This window comes from Halichoeres trimaculatus, unplaced genomic scaffold, assembly GCF_033239565.1.
Source record: "Halichoeres trimaculatus isolate MK-OKI-2021-1 unplaced genomic scaffold, fHalTri1.1 fHalTri1_scaffold_3, whole genome shotgun sequence".
Taxonomy (NCBI): Eukaryota; Metazoa; Chordata; class Actinopteri; order Labriformes; family Labridae; genus Halichoeres; species Halichoeres trimaculatus.
The window spans coordinates 29,764,978-29,792,159 of record NW_027437181.1 but is presented as its reverse complement, the minus strand read 5'-3'; the positions used below and the strand labels follow the sequence as shown (position 1 = coordinate 29,792,159).

Sequence of the window (27,182 nt, the reverse complement as noted above, 5' to 3'; positions counted from 1 at the left end):
TTCTAACTTGTGAACAATTATGGGACAATAAATCTGTCTCACACATCAAGTAGTTTTTAGCTTCACTGTGTGAAGTGCACCTTAAGTTGGAGATCTGATAAGAAGTCAACCAACATTAGCTGGGGGCTCTAGCTCCAGTTAATGGCTATTACACCATGCCACTACACTGATGTAAAGAAGCACAGAAGACAGCTTGTACCTCTCAGTAGAGCACGGTTTGGCAATATTTTTTATCTAGAAAATGGAATTAAAGTTGTATAAAAGTTATGTGTGGTAGCCTGGCATGCAACTATCACAAGCATATGGACCATAACCTGCAAGGAAGACCAGTGATTGGTGGTAATAATACAGCTAACACCCACAATCTGGAAAACAAGTTTAAGTTCTGTGCTTCTCCGTGCTTCTGAGTTCATCCATGCCAAACAACTGGTCATTTTTATTTCATACACACTTTTGCTCAACACAACGTACAACACAAGCAAGAATTTAGACTGGAGGGAAAAACCGCTACGAAGTGCTCAAGTTTGTTTGTTCTTAGCTGCTGCCTTCTAGTGCCAGAAGAACTGTCTTTTTAAAAAAAAAATCTATTCTAAATGTGGTAACCACAACTAATAATTCAAAATCATCAGTGAAGGTCAACAAACATCAACATTCATCAACATTCAATATTCAGTGCTCTCAGTGCTAAATAAGCTCAGGGTGCAGTGTTGAGTCAGGCCATCAGTTTTGATTCACAGTAAATAAATGACATGATAAAACACATTTTTTCAGGACTTGATTTTATTTTTCTATCATCCCAGTGTCATTTTGATCCATCGTGTCACAGCATTCAGAATTATTGGCACTCCTGGTGAAGACAAGCTGAAGGTGTGATAAATAAATCAAGTAACAGCTACAACCTTTGCCTAGAAAGATGTGAAATATTGCATCAAATTTTAAATGCATTTTCAAAACAGGATTACAAAATTGTTGGCACTTGGTTGCATTTTTTGGCATTGATGCAAAGCTAACAACTGGTGCAACTCTCCCTTCATATCAAACTTCAAGTATTTCCCATCAGGTTAATGCATCTCTGTCAATGGTGTGTGGCTACAAACTCTGAAGGAAACAAATTAACAGGAGTAGTAGTTGCAGGTGTTTCTCTAAAGATAATTTTGAAAAAAAAAAACAGTTTTAGAAACAGGAGAAACAGAGTTGAAGAATAGGAAGGTGTGTTGCACATAGCTTGCTACTTGGTCTGTTTATCTTTTGTGTCGTCTGCACTGAGTGCCAATAATTCTTGAGGGCACTGTAAATAAAGTTCAGTGAGAGAAGTGCAAAATACTCATTTAGGCAACAACACACGATCTCCATGAAGATGGAGAAGGTGTGGCAGATATAAGGAGCCTCACTGGTATCCACTTCATCTGATCAAGTTCCCTTAACAGCAGGCAAAGGAAGAAAAGAAACCCTGTAAAATGTTTAAGCCAACACATAGCAGCAGCCTCAGCGTGGTATTTTACTTGGAAAAGCTCTTGTTTTGTGTTTCTAATCCTGGGAATTCAATGTGAATCCCAGAGTCTGCACTTCACAACACTCACACTCACGAGGAACCGATCTGGCTGACCTGGCTGTTTCCCACCCTGAGAGGCTGTAAGGATGGAGGCTGACCTCATACCCTGTTTGTCACTCCGAAACTAAGCTTCAAATCATGGCAGCTCAGAGTGCATTAAGAGCCCCTTGCATGTAAAACACAATGATTGTGTGTGTATATGTGTGTGTCTAAAAGGAGAGAGTGTGTATTGCACATCTCGAAATCTTAAGTTAGAGCACAGAGTTCTTTGTCCAGAGTTCAGCCTGAACTTGAGCACCATGAAACGTTATGTGAGTGCACAGTGGGAGATGGGGGGCCTCTTGGTCCGCTTTGTGGTCCCACTCTGGCTGTGCCTCCTCTCTCTGGGTTTTCCCTTTCTCTCTCTGCTGATCTGCTGCTACTCTGCAGATTTCACAGCTGCTTCGACCTCTCCAGCCTCATTAAGGGCTCCGCGGTGTCCGAGTCGCTGTGGTGCTTTCGCTCTCTGGGGGGCTCAACTTTGCTGCAGCGTGTCCACGAAGGAGAGCGCATGTACCCACCTCTGGGAAGTACAGGCTGGTGTGAACCTGGGGACACAAACACATAACAGTCTGATACCAGAGGGAGACCTGGGGAGTCAGGAAACTATCGGGAGAAATTCACTTTTTACACAACTTGACCTAAAAAAAAAAAACGCACGTTGTCATGTTAACTTGCCATGTTTTCACCAATTGCTATAGTCATTTTTACAATTAATGTCAGAGGTCAGCTGTTAAGATGCTACAAAAAAGTTGATGCAAACTTGTCTTTAGGCCATTTAAAGCCTCAAGTGTGTTTAAAGCACACAGATCTTTGATTACATACTTTCAGAAACGTTTCTAATATTTTCTCTAGCATCTGTTGTTTATGGAACACCAAAAGATTAAAAAATAAATGAAAAAATAAATAAATACAACATTTTGAAATAAAAACCATTTTGATAAATAACTGAAAAATATGTAATATGGCCATTAAATTATGAAATATAATACTTTTGTTATGAAATATGTTTTATTATTGTTAAATATCAATTTATTATAATTAAATATTTCATGATGATTTTTTTTAAAAAAATTCACAATTTTTAAAATAATGACTTTTTATCTATTATCCAAGTTTTTGTAAAATAAAATAAAAAACAAAACAAAACACTCTCTACACAGTCAACCTTTATTTCATAATGACATTATGAAATAAAAAGACCATTGTAGAAAAAAAAAAACATTATGGAGTTAAACAGACTTTGGAAAAGGGTTACTTTATTTTTTAAAGCTTGGATTATGAATAAAAAGTAATTCTTTTAAAAAGTATGAAATTGTTAAAATAATCATTATTATGTATTTAATTTTGAAAAATTGAATTTTAAAGAATTTTTATCTAGTATCAAAATGTCTTATATTTCAAAATGTTGTATTTATCGATTTAATTATGGATCTTATGGGGTTCCATAGAAGTTGCCATACATTTTTATTTATTTTTTATTTTTTGCAGTTCCTCTCTATACCACTTGGTGGCACTATCCAACCTAAGCTTTACAACAAAGGAACAGAAGGAAGTGAGCATCAAACTCTCTCTGCCTCCAGCCTATGATAGGTCTCATACCTGAAGGTCACACACACCTCACACTTACAGCTTAAAGCTGCAGCCTTAAATTAACCCACATTAGAAAGTGAGAGAAGAAAATGGGGAAAAAGGGGAAAAGGATGAGTGGAGGGCTGAAAACACTTATTGATTTTAGAAGATTGATGGCGTCTCTGCTGGATTTTAATGAGCATGGGTCTGCTGCTGCAAGAACACAGCCATGAACACCTGCTGATGGCAGCTTGTTGTGTTTATGTGATGATATATAAGCGTGTCTGTGAGATATGCATGTTCTGTTTAATGTCCATGTGTGGGCGGTGCATGTTGTATTTGTGTATGCATCGCTGATGCTCTATTTATCATAGCATCTAATTAAATCCTGAAGGACACAAATTCAAGAAAACCATAGAAATACACACAGGGGAACATTTACACAGCTGCCCACCATGTGTATGGATTTTCTCCTTGTTCTGTCTCATACAGAGTAGCCTGATCTATGGGGCACTGTTCTGTGTTTTTCCTGTGCCGCTGGCTGGCAGCCATTAGATCTGTACGTCACCTGAAGGAGCAGATCCTTCTATAGGGAACTGGTGGAGGAGCAAGGAAAAAATGCTGTAAAAACCATATTTCTATTTCATGTATCCGTCCCTAACAACCCTTTTTTCTTTAAACCTTTTCAGAGAACACCACTTGTTTTTTGTGCGTGCTAATCCTGGCTAAGCCCAATCAATGTTTGAGAAGTAGGGCAAGATTTTCTCTACTGCTAAAATCTGTAATGCCTTGAATGCCCAAAGAAACTTCCAAATGAAGCAAATGAGCTGGACTCAGTCTATAAAATGTGGTCTGGCTCCATCTGAAGCAGTGACATCACTGCAGGTGTTATTTCCCCTGACAGCAGAATGTAAACACCTGTGGTGACATCATCAGTCCAGGAGCAGCTTGTTGTCATTTTCTTTTTCTAGTCCATGTTGTACAGATGTGTTTCCAGGAAGATCTTCTGTGCTCTGCAGCAGACTTCAGACTTAAACTGTCAGGGATGAATACGTCTTACCTGAATGAAGTAATCACATTAAAACACACATGCTCCTCAACACAAACGTGGTCAAAGCTCTGAACAATACCTGCTCAGACTTGGCTCCAAATGCTTAAACATAAAAATAAATCAACCAAGCAGGAGCGCAGTTGCTTCTCCGGGGACTAGGGATAGGAAGCTAAAGCCAATCGTGTGTTCAGTTTTCAGGGATGTGGGTATGACGGATGGTTGATCAAGCTTGTTTGAGTGTGACACAAAGAGCAGACCTACTGGACAGAGTCAGTCTTTTGTTCTGCGGCTCTGGAGCTGATCTAGAAAGAGGGAGTTGCACATGGAAACACTAATTACTGTATGTACTCTGTTCCCTGGGTTCTGGCTGGAAAGTACAGCTGATCGTGTTTTACTAATTCACAAAAGGAAAGAATATGTTTTAGACCCCAGATTTTTAGAAGTGATGAAGAGGGACTTAGGAATGGATGAGAGGAAGATGAGAAGGAAAAACAGCAGGGTAAAAATAACAAACATGACAAACCTATGTATAAATAATGTGCCAGTGTTCCTCTTAGGTTATGATAACTGTCTAAATGGCTTTGAAGGGATGGCCCTGTTTCCAGCAGGGGGAGTGAATTATTCAGGAACCTACATTTAGCACAAACCCACTAACCCAGTCCTCTCCTCTCCTCTCCTCTCCTCTCCTCTCCTCTCCTCTCCTCTCCTCTCCTCTCCTCTCCTCTCCTCTCCTCTCCTCTCCTCTCCATTTAATCTCTCTCATCTCCAACATGCTCTATACACACTCAGCAGTTTCCTACTGAGTCCAGCACCCACACAGCACTTCACAGCTCAATATTAACACATTTGCAATTCAAACTGTGACACCAGGTAATTACATTACACTCATCTCATTGTCCCTCACTCTGAACTCACTGATGACTTAAGGACAAACACCAGCTCCCATTACACCACTTTGTCAGTTTGCATATGTAAATATTACACTGTTAGCAGGGTCAAAATAAAGTAAATAATTATTGATTGATTTATGAATTTATCAACTGATGAAACATCAAACAAAGTGGCTTTCAGAAGACAAAGAAAAGAGCTACAAAGTTTAGTGTTAGGATTAGACTTCCTTAAAATAAAATAAAAAATCATAAATGCGTCCCAATACCCTGCAAAATTGAAATCTTACCAAGTGTTTTTGCCTTATTTTTTGTAAAACTTGACTAATTAAACTTGACATGAGCCACATCCACCTGACCAGTACAGAAAAATGTCTTGTTTCAAGTTATCAGAAGACACAAATGAGGTCTGCTTATAACACGTAAAAAAAAATCTACCAATTGAATAAGGAAAACGTGCTCGTCAAGTTTCTTGAAAGTACAATAATGTCCTGATACAAGCAATTTTTCTCTTACTCCTAAAGCAGATACTTTTTTTACTTGTAAAAAGCAATTTGGACCTTATTTTTGTCCTTTTTTTCTCTTTTTAATATTTTTATTTCTAAATTTTCAGTGTATATACAAAAAAACTATAAGAAGAGCAGGGGGGGGGGGGGGGGGGGGGGATATAAAGCAAGTATATAGATATGTACAAACACATACAATACCTATACATTAACCAAAAGAAAGAAAGAAAGAAAGAAAGAAAGAAAGAAAGAAAGAAAGAAAGAAAGAAAGAAAGAAAGAAAGAAAGAAAAGAAAATAAACAAAACAACAACAACCCTGCTCTAACAGTAAAGAACCCTAGACATTATACATTACTTATACATATACATAAATAGTTACGTTAGGTTATTCTTGATATGTAAGACCATGTGTAACATATTGGTCATTTCTGCTAGCCAGGGCTCAAAGAAGGGACATCCTCATCCTTTGCCTGAGTTAAAATATTTCTTTTTGCAATAACCATACCATACTGTACTGTTCTCTGGGTAAGAGTGGAAAGATGTTAGAAAGATATTCTTTCTGAAAATCAGACAAGAACAATCAATAAAATTTCTTTCTTTTCTTTTCTTTTTTTTTTGCAGTGTAGGCTGGGTTTGAATGCTCTCACACCATCATCCTCTTGTATGTGCCTTCCATTGGGCGTACTTTAATGACATTAGCAAACCCAGTCTTAATTAGGTTATGTTTCTGTATTTTTACGTTTAGAACTTCAAATAAATTCACTTACGTTACTCAAGGTTTAAGAGGGTGTTGAGGATTTTGAAAGTAATCTTGAAAAAGTCTCCCTTCTACATATATGGAAGTATATGTGTATAAAACGCACAGATTTGTGTTTTTCTCTGCTGAAAAAGATTTCTGTGAATAATTTTGTAGTGGTGGTGGACACAGCAGCCTAACTGTCAGACAGAAAAAGGACAGAAGAGCTGAAAAAAAGATAAACAGGAGAGTGATACAGCCCGAGCTAAAGGCTAACACAGTGGCTTAACTGTTAGTGATAATGTCCATTTCAACCCACAGTCAGCAGTTATTCTGCAGTGGTCTGTTCAAACTTTAGAGTCTATCAATAAAATGAAGAGTGAGGTTACGTTAGCTCTGATTGGTAGACGACTGGCAGGACATAACAGGGTTTGCTAACATTACATATCACGGGCATGTCTTGGAGCACTGGACTGCCAGCTGCGCTGAATATGAACGGCTACTAAACTACTAATAAACTGACAGTGTTTACTTGTTGTTATGTTAGCCTATAGATACATCAGAGCACCAGGCTGCTAATCTCGCTTACACATAGCCGTCTTGATGTCACGTTTCAAATTGTAGCACTATGTAACTGTACTGATAAAATACCTTACCTCGGCGCGTTGTGTCCAGTAAAAAGTTGTCATGAACAAAGACAATTTGTTTTGATCACAAGGTGTCGAGGGAGTGCAATCAAAACATCCTCCTCATAGTTTCTTTAATGTAAAAATAAGTATAATTCAAATCACATTATTTTCAGATAGGCCTTATATAACCCATGAGCAACACTTTGTAGCTGTTTGGCTGTATCTTTCTGCAGACTCTAAAAATCATGGGCATCAATCTCCCTCTCTGCATCCTTCTGGGATTGTTATCTGTCCTCTGTATGAGCCCAATCTGTAGCAGACATGAGCAGACACTGATACTGGCAGCGAAGCAAAGAGGCGAGCTGAGAGACAGAGCTTGGCAGAGAAGGAGGATTGCGTCTGCTTCGACTGAAAGACAAAAACAGCTCCCAGGTAGAGAAGCGAGACATTTTTGAAACCCTTTGTAAGAAGGAGCCGCACAAGATGATAAATCTTTTGTTGAAAGGTTAAAGACTTCTGACAAGGAAGAAAACTCTGCCATGTTCCCAGATGGCTAGTCTATTTTTATTCACGATTTATGCAGTGAGTGACTGACACACGGCTCTCACCTCCAGGTAGTTACATCAGGAATCTGAATATGTCATCCTGTGTGTGCTAACACTGAATCATTGTTGGGATTTAGTTTCTCTCACAGATCGCAGGCAGTGGAAATAAAATCATTTTGTATCTTAACAGCCGTGTTCAGCTGTGCCTGTCTTGGCAGCAGGACTTCATCTTGATTAGCTGAAAGCAGAACGGCGGATGTTAGACCTTGGACTGGAAGTGTATTGGCTGTTGCTTCCCCTGCACCTGTCCATGAACAGCTGTGTCCTGTGGCTAACAAAGAGGAACCCTGATGTTGTGATATCAAAGAAGACAGCGGAAAAATTGGACTGCTGAAACTTTGAAACTGTTTAGACTGCAGCAATTTGATGCCTCGCCATGAAATCAGGTTGAATTCAATGAAAGAGTGCCTGTTAGCGTGTCAGTAATTAGGAGATCAATCACAGAGACAAATCAGAGCAGAATACATCCACTGATGCATCAAATCTAAAACTGTTTGAATCAAATTATCATCAAATCAATTGTGTTGCTGCATTTATCTTCAGTCTCTGGAACAATTGTTGTGATTATTCTGTAGACTGTATCCTGCATGATGTAAGAAGACACCTTGAGTCGATGCAGCAGAGGGAAACTTTGGTTCAGTGCTGAGTATTGCAGCTCTACTCAGACGAAGCAGAGAATCATATCTCTTTGTTACTTTGCACAGCTATAGCTTCACTTTGTAACAATCTTTTAGCTGTCAAGAGTTTCATGCACAGGGAAACTTCAGAGAGGATATAAGACAACGCACTTCGGGTCTGTGCGCTGTAAATAACTTCCCTTGAATCTGACTCTGTGTTGCCACTGACAGGTATGTTTGCTTCTGCAAGTAATTAAGAGAGAGACATATAAAGTAAGATGAAGAGACCGCATCCCTGTCCAGTTTTTAACCCTTAAATGGTTTTTATATCCTGGGAGATAAAGACACCTGGCAGGCTGGTTGGTGGGGGAATTAAGGGAGATGGGTCAATAACCTGATCATGAGACTTCTATGCCTACGAGAAAAAGTGAAGTAAAGTAAAGTAAAGTATTGTATAGTATAGAATAGTAAAGTACATTATTGTAAAGCAATGTTTTACAGTGCTTTACAATGATACACTATTCTATTCTTTTCTTGGCTATACAATGCGTTACTATACTGCACTAAGCTTAATTATAATAATCTATACCTGTAAAGTACAGCATAGTATACATAAGTGTAGTATAGAAGGGTAAGGGGTTAGCATTTTAGAGCATAAAAAGTAGGGTGTAGTGTTGCAAACCACAACATAGTACAGTATAGTATAGTACAGTATAGTATAGTACAGTATAGTATAGTACATTATAGTAAAGCATAGTTTAGTATAGCATAGTAGAGTACAGTGTTGTAATATAGTATAGTATAGTATAGTATAGTATAGTATAGTATAGTATAGTATAGTATAGTATAGTATAGGATAACTTGGCTTAGAATAGCATTGTACAGTATAGCACAGTATAGCACAATATAGCATAGTATATTATTGTAAAATATAGTATATTATGGTAGAGTACAGTGTAGTAAAGTAACATATAGTATATTGTATAGTAAAGAATAGTATAGTATTGTAAATTTATGTTAAGTATAGCAATGTACACTCTAGTATTGAAAGTATAGTATAAACAAGTATAATATAGCATTGCACAGTTTAGTATAGTATATTATAGTATATGATAGTGTAGTATAGTAAAATATAGTATAGCAAGGTATAGTGTAGCAAAACACAATATATAGTATATATGTATACTAAGGCTATACTGCACTATACTATACTATACTATACTATACTATACTATACTATACTGTACTATACTATACTATACTATACTGGGGATATGGATACTGGGATATATGGGGACGGGACTAGATAAGCTCTGCTTCTCCCGTCTTCCCTTTTGGACATGTACAATGTGATCTATTGAAAATGTGTGATATTGTATAAGTGTGCTGACATGACCGAAATAAATCAAATCATCATCATACTATACTATACTATACTATACTATACTATACTATACTATACTATACTATACTATACTATACTATACTATACTATACTATACTATACTATACTATACTAAACCATGCTATGCATGTTCTAACGAGAAGTTGGGGACATTTACTGTCGCAATGAAAATAGAGATCATATTTAGGAATAAATCATGGAAGTGTGTTATCATAGCCTACAGCAGAAAATAGCAATTAAGTAGTTTTCATATATATCTGTATGTGCTTGACCATTAAAGGGTTTTACACTTTCGGTCTGATTGAATTATTCAAACTTCAATAAAGATTGATATAGTTGAATTGAAGTTAAAAAAAATGATAGAAGTGGTTCTGAGAGCTGCAATACTTCTGAGAGTTGACCACACCCTCTACCTGCACAGTACCAGGAAGCAAACAGCTGTAGAAAGCACCCAGCTCAAAAATACTTCATCACTGAGCACCTGAGGAAGAGGAAACTTTCTTCTTGAGGACATGAGAATGGAAAAACCTTCAATAAAGTGATGATTTGAATTTTAGGTACCTACCAAGACATAAGGGGACCTTGATTTTTTGTTATCATTTTTTCAGTGGATTTTAAAATTAAATTTCTAGTTAAATCAAATAAAATGAGATCATGTGTCAAAATCAAGCACTCAGTAGATACCATGAAAAATCACAATAATCTGCCGTCTACAAGACAGATGATGGTTCTGGTATCAGATATACTTCCCCCCTTTTTTCAGTATCAGGAACTGATACTGTTTAACTTGGCTTAAGTCTTAACTTTGGGTCATATCGGCCAGGTCATTTAGAAACATGACTCCAGTTACTGACTGTATCACTTTGTGCTGTTTGTTCTGTACAAAGAGTAGCTGGTAGCTAAGATATTCATCACACCAACTCATAATGGTAATATATCAGGATAAAATACATCTGTTGTTGTGTTGTGGCGCTAACATCTTTGACTTAAATAACTGGCGTCTGAGCAGTGCACAGCATCAAGCCGCCCAGATGGCCCACAGGGATCATGACTCATACTTAACAAGCTGTGCAATGAAATGTAACATCAGCAATAAACAGGAAAGAAAAGGAATCAGGAGAAAAAGAAATGTGGGAAGGAGGAGCCCAAAGAAGTGATAGCAGACACAAAACTCTGATTTGTTAAGTTTAAGACGACCAAGAGAGCATTCAACCAAATAAGATATGTTCAACCCTGAGGTTAAACAGTAGATTAAACAGGGAAATGAATCAATTCCTTTTTAAGATCTCTACAAACACATGTGATTAGCCTTCAGCTCCCTTTAAGGGTTTGTTTAATCACCGTCCTGACAAACATGGTGGAAACCTATTTCTATTTCCAGGCTAAAACAGCGATCAGTTCCACCCGTCAATGTTTCCAGTATCACACATGAAAGTCTGACATTTTTATCAAGAAATGATGATATTAACTTTTTCCTGGAACAGTCCATGCACAGAATACAAGACAGTTTCAGTGGACCTTTAAATCTTTAAATCCTGTGTGCATGCTGAGAAGCACAGTGTTGGAGGAGGAGGAAGAGAGAGTTCACTGTCCGCATGCTCGATGAGGCTCCTGGGTCATGAATAAAACATGGCAAAGATTTTTGTGCTTCCTTTAGGAAACTGGTAAAAAAAGATATGCTAACCTTTATTGTGTACCTGCTGCTGTGATACACAAGCACAAAACACAGGGTGAACCATTTGTCTCCATGTAAAAATGTGTGCATAAGATTCACCAATTTGTCTGTTTCCTCTCATTCTGACTGTACAAAATAAGATGGATCCAACAAATGACTTTTCATGGAAACAACCAATAAATAAAATAGTTTCACATAGAAATCAAAGAGAAGGCGCCAGTGTAGAAAAAGAGGTCTAGGCTTTTTATACCCTTGGTCCAGTTTGTCCAGAGGCTGTGAAATATGTTTTTATGAGTCCCTGAAGGAACCATTATGGCTCAGCAGGCCTTTTAAGGGCCTTGCAGGGCCATAATGATAGAAAAGATCATTCTCTTTCCTTTCTCTTTCTCTATCTCTCCATCTCTCTCTCACACAGGCATTAGACATGAATAAAAGGACCACGGGGAAGAATTTAATATGACAAATGCTTCACTCAGCTGTCAGAGATATGAGTGGCACACACTGACCCAATCACGACTTTTTCAAAAATAGAATAAAACTAAAGGGAAGTCTCCACTGATTTTTTTCATGTTTGCATTAACTGAAATGTGCATGGCCTCAGGTGCATTTCTTAGTTTCCTTAGTGTTTACATCTTGACCCTCCTTCACTCATTTATATTCAGTGAATATAAATAAAATAAATAAAAATACTATATATCATATAAATAATAGTGAATTGCTAGGCGCTGCCCTGTTGGTAATGGCTGTCTGTTGCAGCAGCTCTGTCTTGTAGATTTTTTTGTCTTTTTTTGTTATCTTTGTATTTGGGGTGGATCATTACTTTGTATGGCTCATTTGTTGATCATGGACACCAAACTTTTTGTGTCTTCAGTGATATTTTTACTAATTTTTCTCTTGTGTTACAAGGAGATCTTGTCTGGAGATCCACTATGTGACCATGGCTGCAGCAGCCTGTAGCATGTCAATGCTAACTGGTGCAAGGCCTGGTGTCTCCCCACAAGGTGAGGAGAAGAAGGTGAGGACGACGCGGTGGTTATCAGGTGTGAGCTACGAAGTGACGATATCGACCTGTCCTTCCATCCCTTGTTATAGGGGACATAAGATCTATCAGCAATAAGATGGATGAGCTAGCTGTGCTAACCCAGCAACAGAGGGAATACCAGAAGGCAGAGTAGCATTATGCTATTCACAGACATGGCTAACGGAGCTAACACCACCTTTGGAAGAGCCTCACCTGCTGTGGGCGGACAGGATCCAGGAGACAGAGACTGAACAGACTGCTGAAGAAGCTCAGTCCTGGACCCTGTGGAGGTGGAGGCTGGCTGAACTGGACAATGATGGACAAGCTGTCATCATCTATTTTCTTATGGACCTTTTTGCACTTTTCATACACCTTTTTATTTTTGTTTTCTTGGTTGCTGCTGTGACTGTTCCTGAATTTACCCTCGGGGAAAAATAAAGTTTTTTCTATTCTATTCTATTCTATTCTATTCTATTCTATTCTATTCTATTCTATTCTATTCTATTCTATTCTATCCTATAATTTTGCATTGACATCTGATGGAGACGTGCATTAAATTTTACCTGCTGGGGACTCGTTGTGATTCGCCTCATCAGAGTCGTCAAAAACTTCAGCCAGCTCCTGGTCCGACATGTCAGTCAGCTCCGTCAGGTCCAGGAGGTCAAAATGCACCTCCAGAGAAGATACACTACTCAGTGGTTCTGCAAAGTAGGAGGGAAAAGAGAGCAGGAGAAGTTGAAAGATTAGAAGGATGATCCTCAGGTTCTTGCTGACAGTGAGGAAGAAAAGTGTTTGCTTATTAAGAAGTAGGAGAAGAGGAATTGCATTTATTCTGAGCACAGATTTCATCCCCTACTTGCGCTCCAATATACACTGTGCCATTAGCAGGTCAATGGCTGGTACTTGTGGTCCTGTTGTAAAATCAATTTCAACAAAGATCTTATTTACTCTTCATCTGAACAGGTCATGTGTGTGGATGGTTGGGAATGTTTCAGCATGATGCAGTACATTTCTCCCTTCTGTGTCTGAGCTCCCTGCTCAACGAGCGTCTCGGTCTCAGCATGACACCTGTGGTTTTGGCACAGGCAGTGACTAAAGAACAGAAATACGAGCTGAAGTCAGTGGAGATGAAAATAGCTAGTTCTTGAATGCATTGTGATCTCCATCTTTCTCCTGGGAGTGTTGCACCTGTTCATTTCTGCACAAGCTACCGCTGCAGACAGCAGGGTCAAATTCACATGTGGAGTGTATCAGCGTGCCTGGCTCAGCATTCCAGTCAGGACGCCTCAAAGCTGAATATATAATGTTATGTATGTATTCAACCTCTAGGTATACATGCATATGAAGAGCAAGGGTACAAGCACAGCTGCTTGTCTCAGCATCACCTGAATTAGGAAGCACTTCAGTGTAACAGTGTCGAATGTATCTCCCATTACTGACCATTATCACAACAAAGCTGTGAGGAGACTGCACTGAAGCAGGAGGAAGATGTGTTTGTGAAGCCTTATGAAGCTGTGGATATCCACCTGCCATGCAACGTCAAGTCTGAATCACTTCACTCCAGCGTCTGTCTGTGGGCGTGATTTTATGAAGAAAACAACGGGTTGTGTGACAGTTTGAAAGCTGTTATTAACCCATGTTGTTTGCCTGCTGCTTTCCAGGCTGTTTGTGAAATTGTTTCAGGCTGTTGAGATACTCCCCTGCTGCTCTTTATCTTCTGTTACATTTTATTCTCCATTCTGTCCTCCTGATGGGCATAGATTGATTTTAAGGCTGATCATCATTCTCCAGCATCGGCTGAACATTTTGTCAAATTTCATAGAAACACTCAGTGCCAGAAATGCCAGCAGGAATGAGGAATGAAAAATAAGACTGCGGTGGCTCGAAGAGAATACAAATATAGAAAAAGCAGAGCTATTTAGAGACGTGGAAGTTTAAAGTCTTAATGAGCCATCGATCATCAATCAAGATGATTCAAGAGCAGCGTCTACTGTCCTTAATGGCAGCTCAACCCTTTTTCCACAGAGCAGCAAAACCTACGTCAATGTTTCATGCATGATGATTTAAAATCCTATAGCTATGTGTCCTGTTCTTACACTCTGCATCAAGATAATCCACGAAAAAGAGACAAAGAAGAAGAGGTAAGGAGGTAAGTTTTCAATCTACCAGGTGGTAAATGTTAATAATAGCCTCTCTAAGCTGACAGATAATAGCTCAGATTCTACCACAGCACCACATGATCTTTACTTGAAGCTTCTGGGAGGAACAATCTGTTTGTGTCAATTTTGGCTCCCCCTGTGGACAAAGTGATTTCTGCTGATTTTGTCTCATTAAAGTGTTTAAAGTGTTTGCTAAAAAATCATTGTATTTTCTCTTGAAACAGTTGAATATGTCACTCCTGATTCACGTTTAGGATAAATTTGTGTATTCAGTGATACATATTGTCGTACACTCTCATGAATGGAACAAATAAAAGCAAATGAATGAAAAGCCTATCTGTTATGAAGAAGTAAAAGAAGTCTGTTTCTTGACTGCCCATTAAACCACCTTGTCTGATACTCACCCCCTTGCCACAGTCACAGGTGTGAGTTATTACAATAGGAATTGTTGGTCTTGTTGCAGACGGTTTAGTTAGCCTTTTTAGGCTGTTAATGTTAAACATGCTGTTAGGAGGATCTGTTTTAGGTGAACTGCAGCGCCACCTTTTGGCCTGGAGTCTTATGTACTTTGTTGTAAAGACGTAACTTTTAACAAAGTGTGTGTTTGTTTTGGAAGTGAAAAGATTAATGGATCAGATTAAGTTTTCTTTGCTCAAGACAACTTTTTACCAGAAACAATGCAATGAGGTAAGGTATTCATCAACAGTAACGTGGTGCTGTGGTTTGAAACAGGACAAAAAGCAATCATTATAAGTTGGTACTATCGCTATGGCAGCCATTTTTAGATCATGTTGAGAGTTTAAGCTCTGATTATTTTACAAATGAGTGTTCTTTAATATCCTAACTTTAATTTTTTTTATTTTTCTACCTATTGGTTTGTGTATTGCTGCACTTCCCTTATGTGTTCTCAGGCAGCTGCTTGTGACCAAAGTGATGCAGTGCGTTAATGTTATACTATACTTTATTTGCCTACTGTGATTTAATTTATTTTTTTTAATAATTGTTATCTTTATTTATTTGTTTGTTTGTTTATTTTCCCCTTACTATTATTATTTTTGCTATTGTGAAATTTTCTTCTTATTTGTTTGTTATGCTCTTTGACATTTAGTGGCCTTCTCAATGTTACTGTGGGTGGGGGGTGGGAGTCAGGGGTACCTAGTGTCATGTATTGTATTGTATTCTACTATAAAAGTCATTAAAAAAAGAAAAGATTTTTGTAGTTTAGTAGCTGTCTATATTCAGCACAACTGGCAGCCTGGTGCTCTAAGACAAGTCTGTAATGTGTAATGTTAGTGAATCATGGTTAGCCATGTCCTGCCAGTCATCTACTAATCAGAGCTAACGTAACCTCACTCTTCATTTTATTGATAGACTCTCAAGTTTGAACAGACCACTGCAGAATAACTGCTGACTGTGGGTTAGAATGAACATTATAACAAACAGTTTAGCTTGTGTTTTAGCCTTTAGCCCTTGCTCTATCACTCTCCTGTTTGGCTTTCTCCTGCTCATTTTCAGCAGAGAAAAACACAGTTATTTCTTCTCGCTTCTAAATTTCATCAGCCGGCGTGGTGTTGTCACAGAAACTTTGAAAATCAATCTAATCCTGCTCGACCAAATTGGGATGCTAAGAAATATCATTTTGAAATATCCTACTTTGGCACTGATAATCTCATTTTAAAGTGTGGATCACGATCAGGCATGTATCTAAAAGAAAGACTTTTGCAAGATCACCCAGGAACTCCTCACAGACCCTTTAATATTAAGATTTTATTTATACTTTGAGTTTAGATCCCATATTAAAAAATGCATATACATTTTTATTTCCTCTAGTTCCATTAGTGGTTTGAGCTGGTTTGATGCATCACAAACATTGAGCTTCCATCGCTTTCTGCTAGTAGTGGCTCTTAATGTTACTGAATAGTGACTCTCAGCATCCAGGTTTCTGGTTTAAATCCCACCTGGCGTATTTTCTGTGTGGAGCTTGCATGTTCTCCCTGAGCACGTGCTGGCTCCCTCCAGGTGTTCCTCCCACAGTCTAAAAACGTGCTCCTTGAGTCTGGTTGACTGATGCTCAGCACAGGGTGTAGCCTGCCTCTCGCCCACTGACAGCTGAGAGAGGATCCAGTCCTTCATGACCTCAGATTCATATAATGGATAGAAGGAGGCTCAAGAGACATGTGGTGCTTTAATTAGACACTAAGCTAACTAGATCCTGTTGTTACACCATAAACCACAGCACCACGTACGATTAAACAGCCACAAGGACAGGCTCAGAAGTCGACATGGTTTCTTCAAATCGAAAGCTTCAACCGTTTTCCTGTCTGCTGTCTGATAATGGTTGGCTACTCTGAATGGAGGAACAATAATGATGATGCATTGTGAAATTATAGGGTGACAAGAATAAGAATCATAGAAAAACATTTAATTCATGTCGTTTCCTCTCTGTTGCTTGCTTCTTGACTGTGTTTGTGATTTTTTCTCCCTCGGGCTAAAAGCTGTCTGCTCACAGCTATCAAAGGTTTTCACCTCTTTCAGGACAAGTGGAGGAGCAGGAGGCAGTGAAACAGGGATAGTGGAAAATGTGGGGGTGTAGTCAGAGGAAAGGAGGGGCAGACTGATGGGGATGAAAAAGAAGGAGATGAAGAGGAAGGATGGCATAAAGCAAAACACTGCATTATTTGCTCCCATTATTTCCAATTGGTTACGAGGGCTATCCATTATGACTGCCCATGTTTTTTTTAACCACCTCTTCCCCATCTCTTTTTTCCCCACTCTCCCACACCCTTTTCTTTGAATAATTGATCAGTACGTTTTCTCTCCCAGGCAGACACACTGAAACAACTGCCTCGGTCTCGCCAGCCAATCAGAGGAGCCCTGAGACGCCAGCGGGGATGACTGACAATGAAGAATTCACGCTGAGACCAAAAGAAGGAAAAAAAGAGGAGTTTGTGTCTGAAGCAGATGGATGATGTAATGGACCACTCTCTCTTCTTACTTACTTACATACAGCTGATAATGTGTTCAGCCCCATTTGAAAAATCCTGCCTGGCATATTTTGGTCTTTCAGCGAAGCCTTCATGTCACACTTAATAACCATATCTTTGTAGTTAATGTGTGTGAAATAAAGGCCCCTAAATTCACTGAAGATGCAATATGACACTTTTAATCACACATCATCACACAGAGAAAATAATTTGTCTTGTGCTGTCAATTTGATGCTCTATAAAAAGCTTTTTCTTTAACATTTCCCTTTACTCTCTCTGCAAGAGAAGTGTTGAATTAAAGAAAGAAAGAATAGTGAGGCTGGTGAGAGGGAGGGGTTCACATTTACATTTGGGAGAACAGAGAAGAGAAGAGAGGGGCAGAGACCTGCAAGCTGGAAAAAGAGGTAAATAGTCCAGCCTCAGCAGGAGTGAAGAGGACTTACTGAGCTATTTTCTGAGAACATATTCTGCTGCAGGTGTGTCTCATGAAGCTCAAAGCCCTTCACTTCAGATTTATAGAGAATCAAATGTTAATCAAAGACTGGCAGGTCACGAAGCAGCATTTTCTAATTTTGAGAAAACACATGCATCAATGAGCATGTCGCAAAACTCCTCTCCTGTACATCATGGTTTATTCAAAAACCCCTAAAGAGGGTGATGACATGGTGGTAAGAGGGAGGCAAAAATGTTTGATGAACAAAGCAAACCAGAAAAAAAAAACATGTGGATGTGTTTTAACATAAGCTGTAAAATAAACTGTTTCAGTTCCCAAATGTCTCACTTTTTCAGCTCGACAGGTTTCTACAATTAAAGATCAATGCAGGCAAAGCCCTTTTTTCTGCTCTCAGACTTCACAGCAGTGCAATAAATTTTTAATCTCAAATTCCCCCACATCCAACCAACAAAACTAACAATAGACGGGTTATCTGCACTGCAGATTTAGGGGTTATGCTGAAAGTGTTTTTTTTCTGTTGTGTGGCTGCAACAAAGCAAATGACAGGTGTATTATTAGGAGGTATGTCTTTTTGAGGCTGATTGCTTGAGGTGTAAAAATAAATATGGATGACTCAGGAGCAACTTTCGTTCTCCGTTTTTGGAGATGAAACAGCAGCACATCACTGAAGATGATGCAATGAGACTGAACTACCTTTTGAAAAGTTCACACTATAATGAAAGAGTGACATCTACACAGTGGATCTGTAGAGTATTTTGTGACTATTGGAGGCAGCAGTGATGTCTTTCCTCCCCCCTGACCTGCCAGGTGGCCCAGCTTGTTAGTAGGTCACACTCAGTCACAGATACACAGACATTAGCGTCTGGATGAGCTGTCTCCCTGAAAAAGTGTTTAGTTAGTGGAGCAGATAAAGGCTGCCTTGCCACCCATGCAGCCCCAGTATCCGTCTCTGTACTTCTGAGCCCTTGGCCGTGAGTCTGGCACGTACAGGGAAGCCTCTGTATGGGACGGGGGGCACAATGAGTCTTTTCAACCAAGGCTGAGCTGTACTGGTCTCTGAGAATGTGGGACCAGAATACCTCAAAGAGGGAGTGATCATTCAGTAGGTTTCAAGATGAGGAAAGATCAAAACAAGAGAGATGTGAAATCTGTGACTAATGTATAAGTTCTCCACAGGCTGATGGCCTCCTCTGTAAAGAAACTCTAACACAGAGGAAGGATATCCTCTCCTCTTCCCATTTAACTTTCCTCTGACATCCCTCCCTACTGGAAATGCTGGAGGCATTTCCATCCATAATTAACCCCATAACACCCCTATAACACCTCCTTATCTATGAATATTCAGCACTGCCTGTTTCACATTCATGATATTGCCCTACTGGTACTCACGTCTCTTCTCGGTGATGTGTAGCAGGCTAGCAGTGTGCCCTGACAGTCCGCCCTCCTCCTCCCCCACTGATGAGTGCTGGAACAGCTCCTTGGATAGGTCACCTGAGCTGGAGGGCTTTATCAACTTCTGGATGTCTTTATTGGGCTCTATGAGGACAAGAAACACAGGAACAGAGGGTGAAATGGAGCAAAGGAAATGAAATGGAGGTGATATCGATCACAGGTGTTTGAATTAAAATGAAACAGGTGTAGACAAACTTCTAACATTTTGTCGACTGTTTCAAAAAATGAAGAGGCGTAGAAATGGCAAAGATTATAGCATTATAGAAGAATAGACCCTGATTGTGACACAAATATTAGCAAAGGAAGCACCGGCTCTCATGGTCTGGCAGGATTTGTTTACATCATGACCTTCTGTTATTGTGTCTGTTTATCTCTGCGGTTGTGCAAATTCATTGATTTGTTCGTGTCACTGTGAGTCTTATTGCACTGAAGGAAAACATTAAGATATTTTCTGCTGAACCTTCAACTTCTTCTTTTGAGGATACACCTCCACAATGACCTGCTTTGCTGAAAATCTGGGCCCTTTGAGTTCAATCATTCAGTCTAATGTTAGGAACCTTGGTGTCATCTTTGATAACCATTTTAACTTTGAGAAGCAGATCAGTGCCGATGTGAAAGCAAGCTTTTTCAAACTCCGTCTCTTAGCTAAGACCAAGGTCTACCTCTCACAGGCAGATCTTGAAAAGACTTTCTGTGCCTTTATTACGTGTAGACTGGACTATTGTAACTCTTCATACATTGGCATGGATAAAACATCCATTAACCGCCTTCAGCTCATTCAGAACGCTGCTGCTCGACTCCGCTCTGGCAAGAAAAAGCGCGACCACATTACACCAGTTTTAGCGCCCCTCCACTGGCTCCCAGTCAGCTTTCGCCCTCAATGGTCCTGCCCCTCTGTACCTGTCTGAAGTCCTACATCGCAACTCCCCAACCAGAGCCCTAAGGTCTTCTGACCAACTGCTATTAGAGACCCCCAAAACCAGACTTAGGTTGAGAGGTGACAGGGTCATTGCAGCGGCTGCCCCTAGACTGTGGAACAGACCAGACCATAGAGGTTTTTAAATCTTCCTTAAAGGCCCACTTTTTCTCCCTGGCGTTTCATCAATAAGCTCATACAAATCACAGGCGCCTTAGTCTTTAGTTTTTATACTTTTACTGTTCTATTACAATGTTTTTCTATTTTTTAATGTTATATTTATTTGTGTGTATTTGTTTACTGCACTTTGATCGACTGCTGTCTTCTCGAAGGTGCTCTATAAATAAACTTGACTTGACTTCAACTTGAAGCGCAGGTACAAAAAAGTTTTGAGTCAAAGCTTATTGACTAGTTACAGGCTTACTTTGTAGCTCTGGATATGGGGAAGAGGATTCAACTGCAAACTGAGAGGTTAACATGCCAAACATGAAAAAATAACGTGGACAAAGTGGAGGATGAGCAGAGCAACTGTCATTAGTAACCCTAGCATAGTAAAGTGAGGATGCTCCTGAGGCTGAAAATATGCTGTTTCAGTCATGTGATGTTTGCTTTGGGCTAATGTTAGCAACAACTAACAGGCAGCTCTTAGCAAACTGGAGTGTTTCCATGGTAATGAATCTGCTTTACCATAGTGCTGTACCAGCTGTGGTCTATGAAACAGTCCTTGTTCCTCAGGACTCTATTGGTGACTATGATTTTGATTGTTGTTCATTTTCTGTCCTTGGCCTCATTTTTAAAGTGCTTTCTTGATACTCTCAACTGAAAAAAAGGAAAAATCTCGCACACAGGCCAACTTCCATAGAGAAAAAAACTTTAATAATTCAACGTTTTGGTCATAGACCTTTGTTGAGAAAATGTTTGTGCCAGCCAATGAAGCCATCTTCAATAGGAGTGGCTGTGTGGCTCCAACCAATCGTTTCTTTGTAGGTCACAGGTTTAAAAGTTAAATACAATTAGAATTCATTGAAAACTGACAAAAAATTTACATTATAGGAAAAGAGACACTCATACCTGCAAAAATCTGAAAAAACTTGCAGTGTATGCTTACACGTGAGTAAGAACAAAACATCAGGTTAAATAAATCAATAATTAGTTTTGTCTCTTTTTCTATTATAAGAGTGATCATGCCATATTTCTTTCTGACTGAAGTCACTAGTTTTTATCAATGTACTCAGTCATGACATGTTTTGAAAGTGTTCCCTCTAAATGTTTTGTAATTCATCAATGAATTCTAATTGTATTTCAACTTTTAAACCTCTTATCTGCAGAGAAGCAACTGGTTGGAGCTAGGGGTGCACCGATCAAAATTTTCTAGCCGATCACTGGTTACCGAGCTTTAAAAAGCCTGACTTGCCAATTCCGATTTGGGCTGATATTGGTTTTTCCTTTTATTTTTTTATGACTGACAGCATATACATGTTAATGTTCCGATCTTATTTTATTGAAAATCATTGAACAACACCTGTGAAACAATAAAATATTTACGTTAAACTTAAACAGCCAATTAAGTCTCCTGAGTTTTAGGTCTCAGGGCAAAAAGCTAGAGGTATATAAGATCAGTTTCATAGTAAGGATGGGCCGATTACTCGAAATTAAGGAAATTGGCATAGATTGATGGGGGCATGTCTAGTTGGAGCCACACAGCCACTCTTATTTAAGATTCAAGACGCCTTTGTTGGCTGGCACAAACATACACTTGACAATGGTCTATGACTGAAACGTTTCATTATTAAAGTTTTTTCTCTCTGAAAGTTGGCCAGTGTGCGGGATTGTTCGTTTGCTTCCGTTAATTTTGGACTGTTTAGTCTTCACACGACGCACCTGCCTCGGCAGATGTGGAAGACCTGTGCTGTTTTTTGATACTCTCAACTAAAACATACTGCAGTAGTGGAAAATCATTTTTCTTCAGTTATACCACTTGTTTTTGTTGTTGTGTCAAATATCATCAGCACCTACCATAAACAATCCAAGCCCCTTTAGCCACTCAAGCCTACACACTCTAGCATCAATGTCTGTTTACATTAATGTATGTGGGCATGTTGACAATGATTCCTCAATGTGTAGGACGTGTAAAAGAAATCAATTCCCTCGACTGCAGGCAGGCTTAAATGATATGTTTGATAAATTATTGTCTGCTTGTCAAGCAAGCTGAAAAACATTTCAAAAATTCATTCAAAAATAGACACAGGGTGTTAACAAAGTCTGAAAATAGAGGAGACTTTAAATAGCATCTCTTGAAATGCAGGAGTCTGCACAAACTCTGCTTGTCAGCCCGAAACAGCTGAAACACAGCAGGGGGTTTGATTTGACTGAGTGATTCAGGAGACCAAAGCTGCAACATTAACTACCTCAAATATCAACTTGCAGCTGATGATGGGGTAACCCAGAGTTGCACAATTGTCATTTAATGGGCAGAGAAAGAGACCCTGCTTTACCTCTGGAATAAGGGTCGGCAGAAGATATGGCAGTGTGAGTTTCTCATGAAAACACGCATAGATGCTTGAAGACAGCAGATGGCTGGTGCAGCTATTTCTCCTTGCAGTTTGTTTGTGGACAGTTAAATTTCTCATGTGTGACAGAGAATGACACATCCTGGGTTCAGGCTGAGAGGCTCACTATCCATTGTTGGGTATTGATCGATTTTCCCAGCGAGGAGCCGGACAAACTGAAGGGAGCATGGTATTACCTCTGCTGGTATAATGAAATGTTTGTTCAATATTTGGACTAGCTTTGGTTTCAATTTCCATCACCTTCGTCTGCAAACACAGACAGTAGGACTCATTACTGTTTCTGACCTTTGCATTATTGCTTTGAGGCATTTTATCACAACCCCACCCAGCCAAGCTTTAAGTTAGCCATTAAAAAAATCTGGGAAATGTCATGTCAAGAGCAGCAGACCCTTAAAGCAGTGCATTCATGGAGGGAGAGAGGTAAGACTACTGTGGAGGTTTTAATGAGCTAATTTTTTTTCTCTAATGTGGACTACACATAGCTCCAGGGAGGAGAAGACTCTTGATTCACGCATAGTTCATTTAAAACACATTTTCAATCTATAGTCGTCTGCTTTCTGCTCATCGTACTGCAGAGCTTTCTATTTTTAATGTCAATATAAATGCTTTTCACTGTTAGTTTTGGAGAAAAAGTCTGTTTTAAAACACATTTCCATTAAGGTTAGTGTTTTTCTGGATCTGAGCGTCAGTGGACTGATCTAACAACCACCTGCTGAACCAGCGGTGAAAAACTGTCAGCAGAAGACAAAGCGCTATCAAGAATATGGTCAGTTCATTTTATGTCTGACCCTTACTCAGGCTGATAGCCAATGAATCAGTCCACCTTTCGCAGACAGGCTGATGGAGAGGGAGAGTGATGCGTTGCATGTTTGCCAAAAGTTGAATCAAACTCAGTGTCTCGGTTCAAAAAATCAATTGCTGTTCTCTGTGCAGGCAGAGGGAATTAAAATCCTCTCTCAACACCCTTTTAGCTGGGTCATTCATTGTTCTCACTGATTGCAATCTATTTATAGTACAACCCTTTTTTTCTTCAATTTTACCGCATAGAATGCAGTGAGCTTATTTTTGTATCTACTATGTTAAGTCTTTGTGTGCGAAAGCAGTGTTAGAAAATGTTCATTTCTGCAGATTTCTTTATTCAGGGGTTGCTGTTGGTTTGGCCCTAATATGAAGTCACAGCATGTCTAATGATACATCTTCATTAAGCTTTTGTTTCTCATTTGACTCCATCATAATGAACAAATAAATCAGGTCATTCAAGCTGTTGGCTTCAATATGAAGTGTTCAGAGAGAAAAAACAGAAACAAAGTCATAGCAGGAATAAATTACTTAACAGTGGATACAGGTCATAAAAGCAACGTTGACTATGTGCTGAATACAGCACACTGGGGGTGGGAGAAAAAAGTGAAAATCGATATATCGGGGGTTTTTGTTTGACAATATCAAAATTGGGGTTCTTTGTCAATTTTTTTTTTCTTTAATTCAGATTCTTCATTTTAGTCTTTGTTTATAAACTGGATTGGAAAAAAAGTTTCCACTTCTCTCCAGTGGAGGGTTAAATGTTTCTCGCTAACTCACGTGATGTGCATGTTATGGGAAAATATGGCTCCTGATGCAGTCTGTTGACACTATCATCATCATTTAACTTTTTCACATGGTCTGGTTATGAAAAAGGAAACAAAAAATCACAAAAATCGCCAATATCGAGGAATTGCATTTTAAATTGAATCGGCGCCCCAAAAAAGGCAATATAATCAGATTGCAAGAATAGCATATTGTCCCAGCCCTACAGCTCACAGTGATTTATGGATGTATTAAATCCCCCAAATGTTTCTCCACATATGACAGTGTTGCACCCTTGAATCTCCTGAGAGGAACTTGAGGTTTGTATGGATTTTGGTGCCTCCTGTGGACAAAATGGTACCCTACTTATCGAATTGTACAGTACATATGTTCAGTTGTACTACATCTCTCATCCTGCTGTATCACTTCATTAAAAAAATTACATAAAATTGCAAAATTACAAAAAAATTACATTTGCTGTGAAAGGCTGTGTTACATATTTGCTGTGACTCAGAGGTTCCGAAAGAAGAGCTCAGGACTCTGACTATGATCCATCTTTCTAAATCAAAAACTAGTAGTTAAGGGTGCATATCTCAACCATGATTTTAATATTTTAAAAAGGTCAAATTTTATACAAAACCATGCAAAAAGCAAACAACTGTTCTTTTCCCCTCATTTCTTTGTTGCAACAAGACCTCCAAGGTGACTCAAGCCAGGGTAACAACAGTGGCAGAGGCGGCAGGTTGATTTGGGAAATGTGCACACATTGGTAGTCTAATTTTCTTTCACCCAGCAAAATTAGGTATCTTAAGCGTTTTTAGTTATTTTGGCAATTTTTTGTTTTGCCTTTTAGAGTACTCCCATGGCAGGTGTTCTCCGGACTCCAATATTTATTTTGGCGCTAACATGCTGAAAAGTTTGGGAACCCCTGCTGTAATTCACCTCTGAGGCCGAGGAGGTTGAGGCATTAAAAGCCACAACATTCATCGTTATTGATATTCTCTCTAATGGCCAAATGTACTTCAGTAGATTTTATAGAGTAATTTGTCTTCATTGTTAGCCTCTTTCATCACCAAATCAAAACTTCTCACAGGAGCTTTTAAAATCAAGCATATGATGGTGGCTTGGCTCTCATCCTAAAGCAGAACGGTGACATTAGATTTATGTGAGGGCCTCCACAGAAAATCTGTCCATTAATTTAAGCGGTACGATTAAAAAAAAAAAAAAAGAAAAGTTAAGTTTACAGTCCACCTCAAAATGATAGACTGTCTTGAGCTTGTCCATCATATTCAATCAGTTGTTATACTGGCAGGAATATTCCCATTGAGATATAAAGTCATGTTCCAAATAGATTTTCTTATTTTCGAAGTCCACTGAAGAATAAAACATTGTTTCAAAGAAATTGACATTGACACAACAAAAGCCATCTTCACACTGCTTTAGCTGACTTTGTACTTCGTAGTCTGTGCATCTGTAAATTTTCTCAAAGCTTGCAACCGTTTTCACTGAGACCTCAATGAGAAGCGATGAACATCAGATCTTCAGACAAACACTGAAATGATGATCCTTTGTAGCTTTATGTGCTATAGTTGCACTGAGGCATTGTGCAGTAGAGCTGCACAGTACAGGCTTCTCTGGATGGACCTTACACAAAGGACCATATGTGCCACTATTGTACTGCAACTTCATCACCAGCCCGGCTTTTGTGTGCTTGACCTACAGTGAGTGGATATAAAAAGAGCTCCACTGCCAGGTCAATAGATTAAACATGAAGCTTATAGAAAAGAACTCTACACAAAGCAAAAAAGGTTCACTTTAGTTTGTTAATCCACCAGTTCTTCTGAGAGAAACTCCTGGATGCACATTTCAGGAAAGGAGATGAAATGACTCATAGCAGCTCCTCTGCCACATATTTTTTTACACCATCATACAAAAAAAGTGTCTGTGCAGTTAAAAGCCCCTTGGTAATGCAGCTTAAGGGGAACACTTACAGCATGCAGGCTACTAAAAAAGCACAAAGACGACCTGCATCAAGCAAGTCTGTGTGGAGCAAAATGAGCAGCAGCGTAGAGAAAAGAAATCATGAAAAATGGCTCTTACCTGGGCTCCCTGCCCCTCCCTGAGCCTCCATGCAGCTCAGCCGAGAGAGTCCTGCTGTTCACCACGCCAGCATCGGAGAGCGGAGGAGACAAACAGGGAGGGAGGAAGGGAGAGGCAGGGGGAGTGTGTGTCTGTGTGTGTGCATCAGAGAGAGAGATAGTTAAAGAGGGAGGGAGAGCAGGGCAGGATGGGAGGACTCAGCTCTCCAAAGACTCAGCTCCTCCTTCTCTTATTGTCCTCTGATGGTCTGGAGATCCCAGACAGGTGATGTTGGTTTCTCTAGTCTTGTGTGGACCGCACACCCCGCTCTGCACCACCTCACTGACAGAGTCCAGCACAGAGAGGGAGGTCTGGGAACACCGACATCAGGGCAAATTTCTGAGCCACTTGGTCTAGTAAATGCAGCATTGTGAGGCTTGGATTGCTATGTACAGAATACACAGAGAGACCGAGGACACAAAAAGAGGGAGAGAGGGAGAAAGAGAGGGAGGGAGGAGCTGGCAGCCTGCCCAGACCGACAGGGAGGGGGGGAGTGGGGTGACAGGGAGGTTTATGGATCAGTGGAGGGCTAAAATCAGTGTGTGAATGAGCACGTATGTTCATGAATGTGGTTCAACATTGTGTGGATAAACCAGGCGACTGACTGTAAAACCTGATGATGGGTCACTTCACGCCAAACACACAGAGCA

At 39.5% G+C, this 27,182-nt stretch overlaps 1 protein-coding gene across 2 annotated transcripts; it reads right to left on the bottom strand.

Annotated features, from left to right (window-relative positions):
* Positions 1 to 577: 577 nt before the first annotated feature.
* dbndd1 (dysbindin domain containing 1) lies at positions 578 to 27,182 on the bottom strand. Of its 2 annotated transcripts, XM_074665743.1 has the most exons (5): positions 27,138 to 27,182; positions 26,494 to 26,998; positions 19,282 to 19,428; positions 12,859 to 12,996; positions 578 to 2,139 (listed from the first exon to the last, which is right to left on the bottom strand). In XM_074665743.1, exons 2-5 carry the CDS (start codon positions 26,522 to 26,524, stop codon positions 1,985 to 1,987), a joined length of 471 nt encoding a protein of 156 aa, XP_074521844.1. In that variant the 5' UTR covers positions 26,525 to 26,998; positions 27,138 to 27,182; the 3' UTR covers positions 578 to 1,984. The 2 variants fall into 2 exon arrangements, with proteins under 2 accessions (XP_074521844.1, XP_074521845.1); XM_074665744.1 differs by lacking the exon at positions 27,138 to 27,182 and having other exon boundaries at positions 26,494 to 27,118.

Bases quoted from the DNA above. Each gene is read 5' to 3' on its own strand.
- dbndd1 (XM_074665743.1), bottom strand. From the start codon at position 26,524: ATGGAGGCTCAGGGAGGGGCAGGGAGCCCAG. The intron at 12,997-19,281 runs GTGAGTACCAGT...CCTACTTTGCAG, and splicing joins ACACATCACCGAGAAGAGAC to AACCACTGAGTAGTGTATCT. The intron at 2,140-12,858 runs GTAAAATTTAAT...TTGTGTCCCCAG, and splicing joins TCACAACGAGTCCCCAGCAG to GTTCACACCAGCCTGTACTT.